The 18,653-nt window shown below is 39.7% G+C and overlaps 1 protein-coding gene across 1 annotated transcript in view; it reads right to left on the reverse strand.

The window, feature by feature from the left end:
* Window positions 1-16,853, reverse strand: part of LRP5 (LDL receptor related protein 5) — a 134,046-nt gene extending 117,193 nt beyond the window's left edge. Inside the window, exon 1 of the mRNA XM_058156563.1 lies at window positions 16,493-16,853. Within this exon, the coding sequence (XP_058012546.1) occupies window positions 16,493-16,586 (94 nt within the window). The 5' untranslated portion in view covers window positions 16,587-16,853. The remainder of the gene's footprint in view (window positions 1-16,492) is intronic.
* Window positions 16,854-18,653: the final 1,800 nt, after the last annotated feature.

The raw sequence follows: 18,653 nt of genomic DNA on the forward strand, positions 1-18,653 counted from the left end.
CAATTTCTTGTGAGATACTTTAATCAACAAATAGCACTATGTCTTCTCAGTTTATATTTGTTATTTTCAAACAGGGAAGACACACTGCTATTTAGTGACATTTCTTGATCCAAATTATATTACCACAGGATTTGAAGAGATTTCTAAAAGTTGAGCAGAATATGTAATTGGCAAATCAGACATAAAGGGGAAAAAATCACACAAAAGGACTGAAGTCTTAGCAGCGGGGATGCGGAGGAACTTAATACAAGTATGTAATATTCCATTCTGGTTTTGTCATTTGTATTTAGGTCATAAAATTGTATGGTTCTGCAGATACATGCCCAGACTTGTTGTTTCTGACAAAGGGAAGCCCACCATTTCTCTCAGTAATTTTACAAATGAACTGCTCTTAATATTAGGTTTTTTTCACATTCAACTACAGCTTGTCTTCATGTAACTTAAGCTCATTATTCTGGGTTAAATCTAAAAGAGCCTGTGTAAGGTTTTATTTTATTTTTTATTTAATTGATTTATATGGCCACCCATTCAACAAATGAGTCAGGGATTCCCCTTTTAAAAAATTGCCTGTCCTATTTTCTTGTCTTAAACCTAAAACTATTCCGATCCTTCAATCTCTATCAATCCCCAGTCCCCCTCAATGCTATTCTTTTTATCGATTTCGGTTTCTCTTGAGTCCTTAAAATACAATGTCCAAAGCTGGGCACCATATACTGAATTTTGAACACGTTTCCATGGTGATGTTGCAACGATCATAAGTGTGTAAAATGTTCATAAGTCAGGTTTTTTTCAGTGCCACTGTAACCTCGAACAATCCCTCAATGAATGGTTGTAAATCAAGGACTATTGGCACTATCTAGTTAGAGAAAATATTTTTTAAGAATATGAAACTGAACTAAACTCTCTTGCCAAACTTATTTGCCTACTCCTGTTCACCCAAAGGACTCATTATTTGGAAACAGTTACTGTGATATGGAAATTTCCAATTTCTGATACATAAATTAAAAGGTACAATGTAAACTGCCAAGTTCAGAAGTAACAGAAGCAATAATTAAGCAGAAAAGAAACAGGTGTGTAAAGGAAGTCTTCTACTTACAACAGTTCATTTAGTGACCATTTAAAATTAAAATGGCATTTTAAAAAGTGACTTATGACTGTTTTTCACACTTATGATAGTTGCCACATCCCAATGGTCACATTATCAGAGTTCAGATGCCTGGCAACTGGTTCATATTTATGACAGTTGCAGTATCCTGGGGTCATGTGATCAGCTTTTGTGACCTTCTGATAAGCAAAGTCAATGCAGAATCCAGATTCACTTAACAACCATGTTACTAACTTAAGAAATGCAATGATTCACTTAACAAGTGTGGCAATAAAAGTTGTAAAATGGGGCAAACTCACTTAACAAATGTTTCACTTAGCAACATACATTTTGAGTTCAATTGTGGTCATAATTCGAGGACTACCTGTAGATTTCATATCTTAGAAAGAAAACTCATTACTGTTCAATGCATGTCAGAATTTGAAAAGAAAAAGGTTGACCAGATTAAGTGTAACTATCAAAATTGACAGACGCAGTCTGGTATGATTAATGAAACACAGAATACTTTTTCAAAGCAATCACGGGGTGGGGTGGGGGGGAACCAGACAATTCAGGTGTGAAAAAATAAAGTCAAATCCAGAAAGTTGTATTAGTCAAAAGAAACATTCTGAAATCCATATTAAGATAATTTTCAAACAAATTTAAAAATCACAATATACTGTGAAAGATTTTTAAAGATGCTATAATATATTTTAAAAACGGGGAGAGGATAATGCACTAGTCACAGAATCCACATTTAGGATGAAATGTGGGAGATTACAAGTATTCAATTTATTCTAAATCAATTGCTATAATAGTTTCTGAATTTCTAGCTTTCCTGAAATAAAATATAAAGAGTCAAACTACAGCTGGTCTCATATGAGTCCTTTGGGAGAAGGGTGGTCTATAAATTAAATTATTATTATTATTATTATTATTATTATTATTATTATTATTATTATTATTATTATTATTATTATTATTATTATTATTATTATTATTAATTTATTTATTATTAGTAAAATATGTCTCCAATTTAAACCAAACTGGAAACAAATAGAGGAATCTGCCATTGAAAATGTATAAAGCCAAAAAAAAAATATGTCAATTTAAAACACAGTAAAAGTTAATTGAGTAGTTTTATTTATTTCTTGTATTAACTTAGTCCTATTTAAAGTTCCCAGTAAAATTGGGAATTAAATGGTGCATTGGAATAGACACTCAAGATACAGAAGATATGTCATGAAGGAGAACAGTTTGAAAAGTATCCTGTTACCAGTCATTTGGCTTTAGAAAAGCAAAATTACATGAATGCATACATCCACATTCAGAAATACTTATGGCTCCTGCTGACTGCTATTTTCAATATAAGCACTTGTTACACCAGAGAACAATATACTCCAGAACTGGAGTGCCAGCTGAATAATTGCCTCCAAGGGTCTGTCTGCCAGATTGTCTAACAATAAGTGAATTTGGAGGACAAAGCGAAGATCTAGACTACCAGCACATTCCTTTGATTGGTTTTCTTTTTAATTCGAAGCTGCTAGATAGGAAAAAGGAAATGTCAAAAAAAATTCAAAACTGACTGGAATCTACTTTTCTCTGTGAAAATACTAGTGAAAAAAAAGTGAACATTTTTATAGCCTCAATCCTCCTATGCTCCTAGAAATATTCACTTTGCCATAACAGATTCCATCAGCAACTGTTTCATCATTATAAAGAAATTGTCTCGACAAACCAGATTTTACACCTTCGAGCATCTTGCATACTATACACAAACATAAATTCATGCTGCATTGGATTTTGCCTTTAGTATTTGCACAAAGCATTGAATGAAGTACAGATTTCCCTTGCTTACTTACTCTCATACCTGCAAACTATTACAACCGTTGTTATGGGGATCAAAATAGCCATCTCCATTTTGTCCAACCCCCTTACTCAGAATGAAGAGAAAAAGGACCTCTAACACTTGAAACAAATTTGAACAAAGTACATTGTGCTGAAGCCGGTAATGACTCTTTAACCCAAGCAAATCTACTATGTGTAACATAATGAAAATGCTAATAAAATCTGAAGTGTCATGATGCATTTTGCCTCTTTGACATGATGACCGCTTGCATTAGAAATCCAGCTGGAGAAAACGAGAAAATTGAGAAAAAGAGTCCCTCTTTGAGGGAGATTGAAGGTTCAGAAATGTGAAAAATGAAATAAATAAATGGTGTCATTGTAAAGTACATAAAATATGACATGAGGAAGAAAGCATTTCTGAATAACAGTGTTTAAGAAGAAGGCAGGCTCTAAAAATTTATGAGCACATTTGTCAATGCACCTGGGTTACAACATTTCACAGTATATCCTGTGATCTTGTTTTTCTATGACTTTATGTAAATTTATGAAGTTTTAGGAGAACAGAACCCTAGCATAAAGTTTCCCTTGCTTTATGCAAGGGTTACGTTCTCCCAAAACCTCTTACAAAGCTTATGTGCAAACTATATATTATATATTAATAATAGCAATTATATATTATTAGTCTTTCAGCAGAGCTTAAGACACAGGTTGCATTCTTAAGTCATGATTGAAGCCAATGGTGAATAAACTGGTAAATATTATTGAAGCCAATAAAATTGCAAAGTAGTAAACTATTCATGATTTGATTAGCCAATTTATGGTTTGTTTTTTTTCTTTTCTTTTAGCACTATTCCCTTTAACTCAGAGGTCTTTAAACTTGGCAGCTTTAAGACTTGTGAACTTCAATTCCCAGAATTCTCCAGCCAGCTATGCTGGAGCCAGCTGGGAGTTGAAGTCCACAAGTCTTAAAGCTGCCAAGTTTGAAGACCTCTGCTTTAACTACTGTAAATTGATTAGAGACTTGGTTGTGGATAAGAATAAGTCAGGAACCCACAATAATCTATGCTTTTCTATTTGAAAACATGCTAAATTGCAGTTGAAATTACTAGCCCAATAGCAAATCATAGTTTAGAATTACTTATTTCCTTAAAATAAGCTTTTGTTTATTTACATTATGGTTTTGCAAAAACTGCCAATGAAACCAGGTTGAAAACCTCTATTTTTAAACCACTACCAAAATGATTTGTTTGCTGAAATGTCCAAGCTCCCCCACCCCAGCTTCAAAACAGGCTGTTCAGGTGTTTGTCATTTAAGGAAACAGGAGATAGTCCCAGGACTGTTTAAGGTGTCTGCAGCCTTCTCATATCTACTAATGCTGTTTAACAGGTTTGCTCTTAGGTTTGCCCATGTGGTTATTTTAATTAAAAGAATTATAACCACTCCCCAGCACCATAACCACCATCAGGCTCACAGCAGACTGAAAGACATTATTTTAAAAACTATGGGATAGACCGAGACTTCCTCATGCACAAGTTTGACACATGCAGGCGGACCTGAGTGTTTATTTATGCACCAACCCATTCATATCTGCATCATGCTTTAATCTCAGGTTCTCCAAATTGTGTTGTCCTACTCAACTAGAGATTAGTAAGCACTCCAGCTGAGGAAGGCTGCTGTAGATCCACTGTAAGGTAGAATAAAAGAATCAAATGTGACTTTGCCCTGGAATCAGCACTCCTTCCTCAATGGATTTTTTTTTGCATGTATTTGAACTTTGATTAAGGAAGTGCTTCACTTATGACCATGAGCTTTCGGATTCTCATGGGAGTGGCAGGATAGATGAAATAAGACAATGCTTTTTATCCAGTTCTAATTCCAAACACAGCCCACAGAATAGTATTCAAGCTCCTCCCTCTAACGTCTCTATGACTGCATTGTCAAAATTCAGAAGTTACATTTACAATGTATGAAAAGCATGACAAGCATGCTGTCATTATTAGGAGATAGGAGACAAGAATACTTGTTTTAATTCTGAAGAAACAAAGATCATGTGAGACTGCATATGGCTAAACATGGTTATAATACTCTATGGCAGTGATTCCCAAAGTGTGAGCCGCGGCTCCCCAGGGAGCCGCGCTATCGTCACAAGGGCGCCGCGAAGAAGCAGCGTCTGCTCCATACGCGGTGTTGCGAGATCCCAGATGCACAAAGCCGGACACGGCCGCAGCGACCGGGACTCGTACACCGCAACTTGGGATAACTCTAAAAGCCAAGGGACCTTTGCGCAGCCGCACTCACACTCTCCGCGGGGCAGGCCACAGCAGGTAGGAAGACGGCAGCCGCCGCCGCCGGACTAAAGGAGAAGCGCGAGCGCCGGCTTCTCCCGCCTGTTTGAATCCAGCGCCTGCCCAGACGACGGACTAAAGGAGAAGCGCGAGCGCCGGCTTCGCCCGCCCGTTTGAATCCAGCGCCTGCCCTGACACGCTGTTCAACATGGCTGCGGCCATCACGCTCGATGGCATCGGGAAAGAGGGGTTGCGCAGAAAATAGTAAAACTATTTTGTTGGTTCCTCCCAGGTGAGTCAGGCTGGAGGCGAGAACAGTCACCTCTTTTACAAGGCGGAGATTTGAGGGAACAAGGGGATCGTGAGAGGTCAAACTCCGAGACCGAAGCAGGGACTTTCATTTCTGGGAAAGTTTTGCAGAGGTTGCTCTTATCAAAGGAGACGGCGCGTCCATCAGCAAATCCAGACGGGCAGACCTTCCTCTGTTATTGCCTGCGTTTACTGTCATGCAGACGGCGGCTTACTCATACCTAACCTTAACGATCTAAAAAGTAGATTTCCAAATCCTTAAAAAGACAAAAATAAAAAAAAAAATCGGATGTACCTATTAAGGGAGCCGCGGAAAAAATCCGAAGTGTTATGGGAGCCGCAAACCAAAAAAGATTGGGAATCTCTGCTCTATGGGATCAGACAAGATTCCCAATGCTGTGAAATAATATGACTAGCCAACTAAATGTTTTTTTTATTTTTTAGATTTATATTTACTCTGTTCATCATATCTCTCATTTTTCAATATCCATGCAATGTGGCATAGCACTGCTCAAAATTCCCTTAAACTTATTTGTTCAAATACTATAATATTTGTTCAAGTTACATTTAATTAGATCTTTATTTATTTTATTTATTTATTTATTTATTTATTTGATTTTTATACCGCCCTTCTCCCGAAGGACTCAGGGCGGTGTACAGGCAAGATAAAACAATACAATATACAGATTAAAATACCATTTAAAAAACTTATTTAAATTAGCCTAACATTAAAAAATTTCCATACTAAAAACCCCGTTTAAATATTGATAAAAGATAAAATTCAAGACAGCCCCGTGCAAATAAAAAGATGCGTCTTCAGTTCGCGACGGAATGTCCGAAGGTCAGGTATTTGGCGTAAACCCGGGGGAAGTTCGTTCCAGAGTGTGGGAGCCCCCACAGAGAAGGACCTTCCCCTGGGGGCCGCCAGCCGACATTGCTTGGCGGACGGCACCCTGAGAAGTCCCTCTCTGTGAGAGCGTACGGGTCGGTGGGAGGCATGTGGTAACAGCAGGCGGTCCCGTAAGTACCCAGGCCCTAAGCCATGGAGCGCTTTAAAGGTCGTAACCAACACCTTAAAGCGCACTCGAAAGGCCACAGGCAGCCAGTGCAGTCTGCACAGGAGCGGTGTTATATGGGAGCTACGGAGCTCCTCTATCACCAGCGCAGCTGCATTCTGGACTAACTGAAGCCTCCGAGTGCACTTCAAGATTCCCAATGCTGTGAAATAATATGACTAGCCAACTAAGTGTTTTTTTTATTTTTATATTTTTTAGATTTATATTTACTCTGTTCATCATATCTCTCATTTTTCAATATCCATGCAATGTGGCATAGCACTGCTCAAAATTCCCTTAAACTTATTTGTTCAAATGATCTTCAAACGACAGCCGTTCATCCAGGAGATCTAAAGTTAAGATTGATACAACTAAATTCAAATACACTGGAATTAGATATTAGATATTACCTAATACAGAATTACTTATACATTTGTTTTCTTCTCTACTTTTAAGGTCAAGTGAAGTGACTTAAATGTAAACAAGTTTGTATACAATATAGAAACACAGGTAGGTGGTAAAGTTAGTTGAAGCTGAAGGTGAATAAGCAATTAATTTTAACATGACTTTTATTTTTACAAATCAAAAGAAAAAAATGTAATTTTTGAGACAACACTGTAGTTATTTTATGCTGAACTGGTGCAATTCTTTCAAACACCATAAATGAACAGCACATTGGGCATTTTACTCCAAAAAGTGAGTTGGGCCAGGACAAAAACAGCTGGGTAGGGAATCAAATGCAATCTATAGTCACCATGATTATTCTGCATGTATTCAATGTTATTTGGTTTCTGCAGCCTTTCAGTTAACAATTCAACATCAATATTTAGATAAGATTTAGGAACTACACCCAAGACACTGGAAGACTGCAGGCAACACCTGAATCAAATCTGCTTGTAGAAGCCCAGTAATTCCCAATTGTGATAATTCAAAGTTTTCAATTATTCATAGCTATATAGTCGTTGAAGGACTTTTCTTCTTTTATAAGTAGACAGGAACAAGTATTTGTAACTAAAGGAAGAATGCCAGTCTATGCATAGGGCCGTGATGGCGAACCGGTGGCATGCAGAGCCATATCTGTGGACACGCGAGCATTGCCCTAGCTCAGCTCCAGCATGCATGTGTGCGCTGACCCGCTTCTGAGACCACCAGAAGTCAGGAAACGGCCCATTTCCAGCCTCTGGAGGGCCTCCAGGGGGGTGGGAAAGGCAGTTTTCGCCCTCCCCAGGCTACTAAAAAGCCTCTGGAACCTGGGGAGGGTGAAAAATGGGCCTACCGGGCCCTCCGTGCCATTGCATGCCAAAAGCAGAGGGAGCGCGGGGGTCGCACATGCATGCATGGGGGGCAGTGCGCATTGAATTATGGGTGTGGGCACATGCGCGCATGACCTCCCATGCTTCCCCCACTTTTGGCATGTGACAGCAAAAAGGTTAGCATAGGGTATTCTCCAGATTTTTTTTATTACAATTAAAAAATTATAGATAATGCCAAGACACACCTTTTTTTCATAATTCCTGCATTTAGATAACATGGTTTTTAGGTTACATGATCATGTCTAGCATTCTCCATGCGCACCAAAAACTTCCACTTCAAACTAAAAATGGTTTTATTCAAGTTTTACATTAACGCAAGTTGCATTGGTGAGAATAAACCAAATTTAAGAAATAAAGATGCTTGCTTTCACTAATTACTTCAGATAGTCTACCTATATATAAAAGAACAATGGGAGCTCAAGTGAAGTTTTGGCTCATAGTCATAATTCTGAACTATGATGAAAGTTATGTATTGGTCAGCTCAGCTGATTTATTTACTTCTGAACTTTAAATTTTCCAACTATGTACTTTTTCAAAGCAAAAGAAACAGCCAAGAATTAATAACATTCAAGCTCCTTGTCTTCATAAGCGAAGATATCAATAATCTTCAATACAAATATATCTCTGAACTTGTGTTTCACATATAGTACATACACGTTTAGAAAGCAGGAGCTGAGTGTTTTATTTTATACCTAGACAGCCAGATGCATAGTGTAAAGCAGGGGTGTCAAATTTGCTTCATCACAGACTGAGAGTTGCATTTTACTAACATGTGGGACAAAATTGAAATTTTATATCTGTATGAGTGTGTTCTTGCCCTCCATTGTAATAATGATTCATATGCAGCATAAGTTTTGCTACAAAATAACACTCTTAAAAAAATAAAGTTCAGGAATTGTCAGATGATTTACAAGTTAATTGGTTAGTATGAGAACCATTCCTTAGGCCAGTCAGTCTCTCTCAGCCCTAGGAAGGAGATAATGGAAAACCACACTTCTGAAAAACCTTGGCAAGAAAACTTCAGGGACTTGTCCTTGCAGTTCTCAAGAATCATATACAACTGAGGGCGGGGGGGATGGTTAGTAAGCAGCATAGCATTTGGTTTTTCTTCACTGAAACAGACTAGAAAAATAAAATTCAACTGGTTTTGCTATAGATTCACATATAGATTTCAATAAATCATCGTTTGTTTTATACAATGAGAGGTCACAAGTAAAAATGCCCACATCAAAACTATGATTAGCCACTATTTATTCTCCAGAAAGGATTGGCCATTAAAACGTTCTCTGTGATCTCACATTTAGCTTTGTTCACAGAACATGCTAGAAATACTTCATACAACATGCTAAAACAAAAAGCATGGTTTTAAACAACAAGATAAAGTGATTTGTTTGCTTCCATCTTAGCCACTGTGGGTCATTATTCATTGTTTATGTTTTCTGTGTTATGCAAACATAGCCAATTAAATCAAGAACAGGCAAGCAAATTAAATTCACCTCCCAAATGTGAGGTCTGTGTACCATGAGTTCTGACTTTCAGGTGAATTTCCACATTTTTCTGAATAGTCAATAAATATTTTATTACCAGGAGTTCCCTACAACCACCATGGCTGACAACATCCTGTTTCTTGTGATGGGAATGGAATCCAAGAAAAGCCCAATGGCACAATCAGTGAGAGCTTCAAAGTATTTTTCAGATTCAGATTGAAGATTCATATCTTAAATGAAGCCAGTCCAAAAATTATTCTCTTTAAAAAAATTAGGGAATTTTTCATGACCAGTTTTTTAGCAGCAATCTGTTTGTCTAGGAGCTACAGATCTTTTACTGGGTGGACATGGCAAACTCTTATCTCTGTCAGACTATCTGGGCAACTATCAACGCATATATGACAGAGTTGGAGGTGGACAGTGTCTAAAATCAAATAAGTTAAATAACGATACAAACAACTAAAAACTCTCTTACCATCAAACACCATAGTGTCTCATCACAAACTCACAAGTGCCAGGCTCTTGACCCCTCCCCTCCTTAGTGTTGCGAGGGGGGGGGGAAGGAAGGCCAGGTCTTATATATTCTGGCAAACCACTGCTGTTTCCACCACATCCAAAGGTTAATTCCAGCATTCTGTTCTGTTCTTTACATTCTTAATTTCTCTTTTTAAAGGCATAAATTCTCTCTTTTGAGAAACTCAATTACATCCAACCACAATTTTCCCAGTCCACCCTTTTTAGACTTTAGACACAAGGTAATTAGTACTTACACTAACTGTCTTAATCCATTAACAATCAACATATTCAGAAATGCAGTTTCTTTCTTCAGGAGCAAACTAAGTACAGGTAATCCTTACTTTAACTACAGTAACTGGGACCAGAATTTCCATCACTAAGTAATGCAGTCATAAAGTGGGACATCACGTGATCACGTTTTGTAGCAATGGCAATTATCATTGTAAAAACTATAGATGGTACATCATTGAAAAGTCACTTGGACTTCTTGCTAGTGCTGTTTCTAAGCTTATTTTTACTCATCATTTTCAAATCACAGTTTCAAGTACCCAAGAAAAATGGTTCAAAGGCATCATCAGAGACTGACACATAAGACTGAGCGTCATCCATGCATTGATTTGCTTTACATGAGCTGCATTTAAATATCCATTTTAAAATATGCATGAATTAAATGGATTAAATTGAGTGACATTTGAGTCACATTCTATTACCCACAGATACCTGTTTAAACTTCAGTTGATTCATAATATATAAATCTGCTCAACACTGTTTTACAAAACATCTTCAGATTATGGTTTAGTATCAGGGATCTAGCTGTAAGACTTGTACACTCTTTCTTTACTTTGTTCAAACTTTTTTTTTCTGATTTTCAAAACATCACTGGAGGCTTTCAAGAAGAGACAGGCCAGCCACTTATCAGAAATGGTATAGGCCAGGGTCTACTGCTTGAGCAGGGACTAGATGACCTCCAAGGTCCCTTCCAACTCTGTGATTCTGTGTAAGATTAGGAGATTTGGTTAAGAATATGGGAGACCCATTAGTTCAGATCAAAAGCCTTGGCATTCCTTTCCCACACAAATCAATAAATGCCTGCAGGAAACTTACAAATAATGCATTAAGTGCTTCTGCTTATAATCTCCAACAACTGGTATTGTGATGTATACCAACTGCAATAATGGAAGCAATACATACCTGTTAAGACTAGCAGACCCTTATTCTCATGATAATTTTTTTAAACTAAGCAGTCATATGGCAGTTGAGTCCTGAAATAGCACACATTATTTAGTATTATCAACTTTATACCAATATGCATCATTTTATTAATATATCCAACGGAGGTTCCAAAGAGTGGAACCCCAGTTTTTTCTCATATCTACTTCTCCTGAAGTTCCAAATCGCTATCTATCTAGATCAGGGCTGTCAAACTCCCAGCATACAGGCCGGGGGGGGGGGGGATCCCTATAAGTCATGTGACACTGTTGTGAAGATGTGAGTTTGACACCCCTGATCTAGATGGTGAGAATTCCATCAGAATACCATGGAAGACCATAAGAGGAAGGGCAGTCAGTGAAAAATCATTTCTGAAAGAAACGCAGTTTCAAATCCTGCTGATTAAGTGTCTTCCCAAGTATCAAGGTGCTATGTAAAACCATTTCTATTTAAAACTACATCAATCAATGTGTGTGTATTAAATGTACAATATAAAAAAAAACAGATTCAAACTTTTATAATTGAGATGTTTTCCTGGCTATTTAAAAAATATTAGAGCCTTGATTTAAATTACTCTATAAAACAGAAAACTATTAAAAGGTAACGGTAAAGGTTCCCCTCGCACATATGTGCTAGTCATTGCCAACTCTAGGGGGTGGTGCTCATCTCCATTTCAAAGCCGAAGAGCCAGCGCTGTCCGAAGACATCTCCGTGGTCATGTGGCCGGCATCACTCAACGCCATAGGCACATGGAACGCTGTTATATTCCCACCAAAGGTGGTCCCTATTTTTTCTACTTGCATTTTTACGTGCTTTTGAAAATGCTAGGTTGGCAGAAGGTGGGACAAGTAACGGGAGCTCACCCCGTTACACGGCAGTACTAGGGATTTGAACCACTGAACTGCCGACCTTTCGATCGACAAGCTCAACGTCCTAGCCCCTGAGCCACCGCATCCCTCTAGAAAACTATTAGATATTATCAATTAGGACAATTGTTAAAAATCCCGTATGAAAGATTAATCACTGGAATATGTTTACCTTGAGAAAAATATACCGTTTCCTCCAAAATAAAACATCCACTGATAATAAGCCCAATCGGGCTTTTGAGCACATGGCAATAAGGCCAAGTGCTTATTTCAGGGTTCAAAAAAATATAAGACAGGGTCTTATTTTCAGGTAAACACAGTAAATGTTTACCAAACATTTTTCTGCAAGTAGATACTGCTAATACATGTAGTCTTCCTTGGGACACTGTAACTGTCTTAAATATGAGACAGTTGTGAAGCATCTGAATTTTGATCATATGACCATGTGAAAAACAGTCATAAGCCACTTTTTCAGTGCTCTTGTAATTTTGAATGGTCACTAAATGAACTGCTGTAAATCAAGGACTACCTGTAGTTATGGTAAGTGGAAGATATACAAATATTCTGGAAAAATAGAATCCATTTTTCTTACCCTCCACCTAAAAAAGTAAACATTGTAACTTGTTGCATATAAATAAATGTTTGACTACACTTTGATAAAGCACAAACTAAGCAAATAATTGGGGAAAATAGTAATGTTACATTGATATCCTGCACAATTTCCAAAGAAAACGCTAAGTACTGTAACTAAAGATGAAAATGAGTTTTTAGGATTGTAGAGTTCTTATGCCAAATACTCCAGAAAGAAAGAAAAAATGTATACTAACTATATATTGTTTTAACTAAAACAAATAGTTGGGACTAAAATTTTCTTAGTTAAAAGCCAAGATGAATTTCTCCACTTGGCTGCATTTAGTGTATATTTTATGGACAAGCATTTTTATGTCAAGAAAATTCCTTCTTTTATTGCTCAAAATATACATTAACTGAATTGCTACCAAATTTAGAAACTGTACACCCGTATACTGGATACACTGATGCAAACCAAAATGACTTTGCCCTATGTAGCAATACAAAGCAGTTACTCACTTTGTTTTTATAACAGATTTTTTTTTCCTCCTGTGTTTTTCCCCAAGTGAAGCGTTCACTTTTAATAAATAAAATATTTAAATTAGGTATCAGAGAACAATGCCTGTTTGGGGTTATTTTGATGTATGTATGACACCGTAAAGATGAAAAATAATACTTAGGTTAAATAATACTACACCTCAAAACTTTTAAAGATTTAAATAATTGTTAAGTTTAAGTTTTAAGAAAAGATGATTCTGGCTGAATGTATAAAAAAAACAACACAATTTATTGACAGTAAAACTGATTTTACAGTGAAACTGGCCTTCCAGAAAGGTGGTGAGCTGTTCTTCATTGTAACTGTTCTTTCAATTCAATCAGAGGCTAAGCAACCATCCCTTTGAGATATTTTCACTTGGATTTCTGCACTGACTAAGGAGATGGATTCATTGGCCTAACGGTATTATTCTCTCTAAGGTAGGGGTCTCCAACCTTGGCAACTTTAAGCCTGGCAGACTTCAACTCCCAGAATTCCCCAGCCAGCTCTGGGGAATTCTGGGAGTTGAAGTCCCCCAGGCTTAAAGTTGCTAAGGTTGGAGACCCCTGCTCTAAGGACCATTTTAAAAACCACAATAATCACTTTTTAACACTGAGACAGACTGTTAACTTAAAACTCTACTGGAATATTGAGCCTTTTTTTCCTAATTATCAGGTGTGTGAAGGATTTCTTTTATTTACAATTAAAGCTGCACATAGATGTTATTGTATATCTAAAACAAGTCAAATCTCCAAACAAAACACAATGGCCTTTGGGAAAACTGGTTAGAGCTCCCCTATTAAATAGCAATTCTGGAAAGTAAAGATGATTTCAAGAAAAGGGGGAATCCCAGTAATAACTACTTTAAGAGAATGCATTATTAGCCACAAGTATATTTTTCCAACTAATTGAAAAATTACAACAATTAACATTCATTAGTGTGTCAAAACTTCAGTTTGCTGAGGACTGCTAAACTGAAGACAAATACTAGGCTATTTGAGAAGTTCTTGTCTATAAAAATATTTTTTCCTGCAAGTAATAGTACTGTCAGGGTTCCTGGGAAGTGGGAAACAAAAAGACTTTTTGTAGCAGCCTCTGAATTACTGTATAATTGTCAGAATCTACTAGAATTGGGCAAGTTACACACAGACACAGACAGAGACACAATCTATTTCTATAAAAGAGCAAGGGGAAAGAGGATAAAGATAAAAGCTGACAATGGCTTACAACTAAAAAATTTAAAAAAAGAAACTGAAGGCTTGATTTTGAACTAATGCAATCAAGGCCAGAACTGAAAAAAACCCAAATTATTTAAAGTACAATTGTGCAAAGAAAAACAGTAGATCATATACTCAAGCTCATGCAAAAAGATTGCACAAACTGAATATAAACAATGTAACACAGTCACCCTAATTATTCACTAGAAGAACATCTGAAAAAAAAATATTATGTACCAGTAATAAAACATCGGTGCTCAAAAACAAGCACGTTAAAATATTGTGGGACTTCTGACTACAAACTGATAAAGTTTTGGGTCATAACCACACCAGATTTAACTGTGGTTGAAAAGAACATGTGAATAACTGATGTGGCAATAAGAGATAGCAGAATAAAAGACAAAGAATTTGAGAATATCACAAAGCATCAAGATCTAAAAATCAAAACTGAAAAATTATGGCACAAAGCTGCTATGATGGTCCTAATGGTTACTAGCACACAGGGGGGTACCATACCAAAAAATCTTGGAGTACTTAGAATATCTGCACACTGAAAAAAATTCCACCCATGAATGATCTGTTGATACATCACAACATCCTAGGTTCTTGAGAAGGATTAAAGGCCAACATTAGATAAAGAACTGGCAGCTGTGACTTCAAATTGTTGTGAACAGATAATAAAAACTTTTAAGACAGTGGAACAACATCTCCCTATTCCATGTCCTTGGGTACATCTCGAAAGGTGGATAAAAACGCCAAACCCAGTCTAAACATCTGTCTGACTATGTGACAAACTATAATATCATAACACTCCTTTTGTGGTAGTGCTGGGATTGCTGCAAGAACACAAGAGCCTTTATAAACAAAATGGAATGCAAAACGTTTGATTCCTTAGCACATGGAATACCAGTTACAAAATAAAGAAGAAAAGCACCCTATACTCTATATACTGATGCAGAAGACCCAATAAGGAAACAGACCCTTCTGGCTTCTTTCTCAAATCTTCCTGTACCTCTTGCATCAGTGCAAATTTTCATAACAAGAACACACACAGAGTAGCGTATTACGGAGGACTCTTTATTTATATATCCAAGATTAATGATCTAACACATCGGGCCACATACTAGCCAAGCACATTACAGCAAGCCAGAAACTCCTTCTTAATATTTGAATAAAATGACTACGAACTGCATATAAAAATGTACGTGATTGTCTGATCGCTCCCTCTAGTCAAGGAAGGGAACAACTGTTCACTGTAGTTTTGTCTGGGTAAACCCCTAGACAGACAAACTCTTCCCAGAAGTCTGTTTTGCCAAGTGTTACGTTTCACAAGTCAGGCAAGTCTCTCTTCCCTCCTCCCGTTTCTTTCTCTCTCTCTCTCTCCCCCCCTCCCCCCCCCGGTTACAACTATTAAAATAAAAGGAAATTAGATCTGCTCTTTTTCCCAACCCCCTCCGCCCAAGCCGATGCCAAAAAGTTTTGATTCAGCCCGGGATCGACACCCGACACCCGCTCCTCCGAACTCCTGGGAAATCTCGGCGGCCGAGGGCCGCAAAGCGCTAGGAAAGTAAAACTTTTGTCTCGTTCTCGAGGCACAGGCTGAGCTCGAGAGCTCCGTCACGCAAAAAGGCCAAGGGAAGCCTTTTCTTTGGAATACCGGGGGCGGGGGGGGGCGGAATAATACTAAGGCAGGCGCCCCGAAATGCTACACTGACCCGAGGCACGGAAACGCCCTCGGCTTTTAGTTCAGAACTTGCGCTTTGGAGGAGACCCAATCAAGGCGCTTCCTGCCGTTTTTTCCCCCCTGCCCGATCGGGAACGGGTCGGTCTGTCGGGCTCCCTCTCTCCTAGCCTGACATGCAGTACGGCCGCCCTGCCCCTTTGCACCGTCTCCCCTAGAGGCAGCGGCCGAAGCTTTACTCGCCAGGGCTACAGCCACCCCACCCGCAGCCCTGCGCCCCTCTTCCCGCCACCACGCACGCTCCCAGCCACAGCACTGCCCCACCGCCCACTCGGCTCGCCCTCGCGGTCCCCCAACCCACGCACGCACGCCTCCTCCGCTCCCACTCCCGAGTTGCAAAGAACTTTTCCATCTCCACAACAAAAGGGGTCCCTCTTCCCGAAGCGCGGGATCGGAACAGCCGGCAAGGAGATGGGAAGTGGGGGGGGGGGCGCGAGAAGCGGCCCCAGCAACCTACCCGCGACAGACCCCAAGTTGCACCGAAGTAGCGAGGCGGCGAGCAGGAACAGGACCACAAGCAGCGGCGGCGGCGGCGGCGCTGCCGCCTCCATGTTGTGCTGCAGCAGCAGCTGCCCGCGGACTGGCTCAGGCAGGCTCCATGCCCCGTGTGCACCGCGCTCGGCAGCGAAGGAGGCGGGCGCTCCCCGGAGCCGCCTCCTCCTCGGTGCTGTCGCTCTGGGAAAGAGAGAATGGGAGCCTCCCGCTGCAAAGCCCAGGCGAGGAGGAGCGGAACGGAAGCCAACGAGGCACTCCGCCTCTTTCCCGGCGTGGGACACCCGCGCGCCCCCAGATGCTGCTTGTCCCCCGCCTGTGCCGGCGCCGCCTGCTTGAGGAAAGGGCGCCAGGTGTGAAGTTCGCCCGTCAGGTTTTAAATTCAACAAGTCGCCTCCCCTAGAAAGGAGGAGCAGCCGGGTCGGGCGTGGGTGGGTGGGGAGCGAAGGTGCCCACGAACCGCTTCCCTCTTTAAGAGGCGGGGGGGGGGCAGTCCTTAAGCTGGCCAAGTTTCTCCCACAGACGCGTTTACCAGAAGTTTTATTTCTGAATCCCGTTCCTTTCGATAGGGTCAACTCAACCCCCGCGAAACCCAGTTCCGAGGAGCCCAGTTTAAGGAACCTGCGGGCGGGGTGGCTGGGGTGGGAGGCTTCTTGGTGCTCTCTGAGCTTGCTTGTCTTCTTGCAGACGTTTCATTCCCCAAACTAGGGAACATCCACAGGGCTAGTAAGGTGACTGCCTGCCTCCCGAGCGGGCTGGAGAGCCTCACTGGGTCACCGGTAGGGGCTCGCTCAGTACCCACCAGCTACCGTATTTAGCCGTTTGGTAAGAACTTGAGGAACAAAAGGCGGTCGTGATGGCTACCTACTGCTGGCAGGAGTTTTGAATCTTGGGAAGCTGCCAGACAGGAAGATGGTGATTGGGGCCCCGTCGCTGCATTTGTTCCTGGAAAGCCTGCACCTGTCTAACCCTTGGCAGGCCCAAGGTGGCTGGAGCCCAACACATATGGCACAGGGCTCCCTGACACAAATGCTTTGCATTTTAAGCACCTTTGCCACGGTAGGGGTAGGCAATGTGCCACAGACACCACCCTTGGCGCCACCAGGCTCTCTGCTGCATCTGACTTGTTATTTTTAGATTCTTCTAATTAGGAATAAAATAATAGGAAGCAGGTATGCTGCAAAGGGCCGGCCTCATGTGGTGTGTTTTTTTTTTTTTAAATAAAGAAATAATGTTCTGAAGGGGAATTTACAAAAGATCCTAAATTTTAAACAAGGGGAGATTAGATACAACTCAGGTCTTTGTTTTAAGTTTGTTTGCTTCCTAAAAATTAGAAATTAGATCCGTTGCAGAGAATGGTGGGTACCAATCTCATCAGTTTGCCTTGGGTGAAGTGTATTCCTATACAATTGTCGGGGTCCATAATGGCACAATATAGTGGCATTCCCAAAATCCTAAGTATGCTCACCAGTCCACTATATTGTGTCTCTCCATTTAAATATTCATGGGATGATACTGTACTGCTATTGATTAATGTTTTCATTGACAGTTTTGTGACAAGTAAAAACAATCCACACCACTATATTTCAAATAAAAGCATTTTCCTAGTACCCTGAACCAATCCAATAACCCACTCTCTGTTTCCAAAGGACATAGAAGCAGACATGTCCTTTAAGAGGGCCCAGGTTCTGTCAATCTACTCCTGTCAAAACCTGACTAGGCCATAGATTTAATGGCTAGATACATACCTAAAGCCAGACTGGCATTTGGGCAATCTATTTAAACAAGAACACTAATTTCAGCTTTGGTCCAATTGAAAATGGTTACACGTGAGCTGGTTTATTGTCTTATAAATAAGAAAATGAACATTTCCTTATTTTAAATTTGTTGTTTATGGCCCTACTGAAATGTATCAACTTCATACTCCTCTACAGTTTGTAACTTCCATAGTGAGCTAAATGCACAAGTCCTTTGGATTCCATGTGGGACATAAAAGTCCAGGGGGGAAAATACATGGTTCATTTGTGACCTGAAAAGTTGTGCGTTTTCCTCAATTGAATAGAACCAAAAGGGTATTTCTTATTTCTCTCTAAGAATGAAATATATCGGGTGGAAGATGGTACAGC

This window comes from Ahaetulla prasina, chromosome 1 (genome assembly GCF_028640845.1).
Source record: "Ahaetulla prasina isolate Xishuangbanna chromosome 1, ASM2864084v1, whole genome shotgun sequence".
In the NCBI taxonomy this organism is placed as follows: Eukaryota; Metazoa; Chordata; class Lepidosauria; order Squamata; family Colubridae; genus Ahaetulla; species Ahaetulla prasina.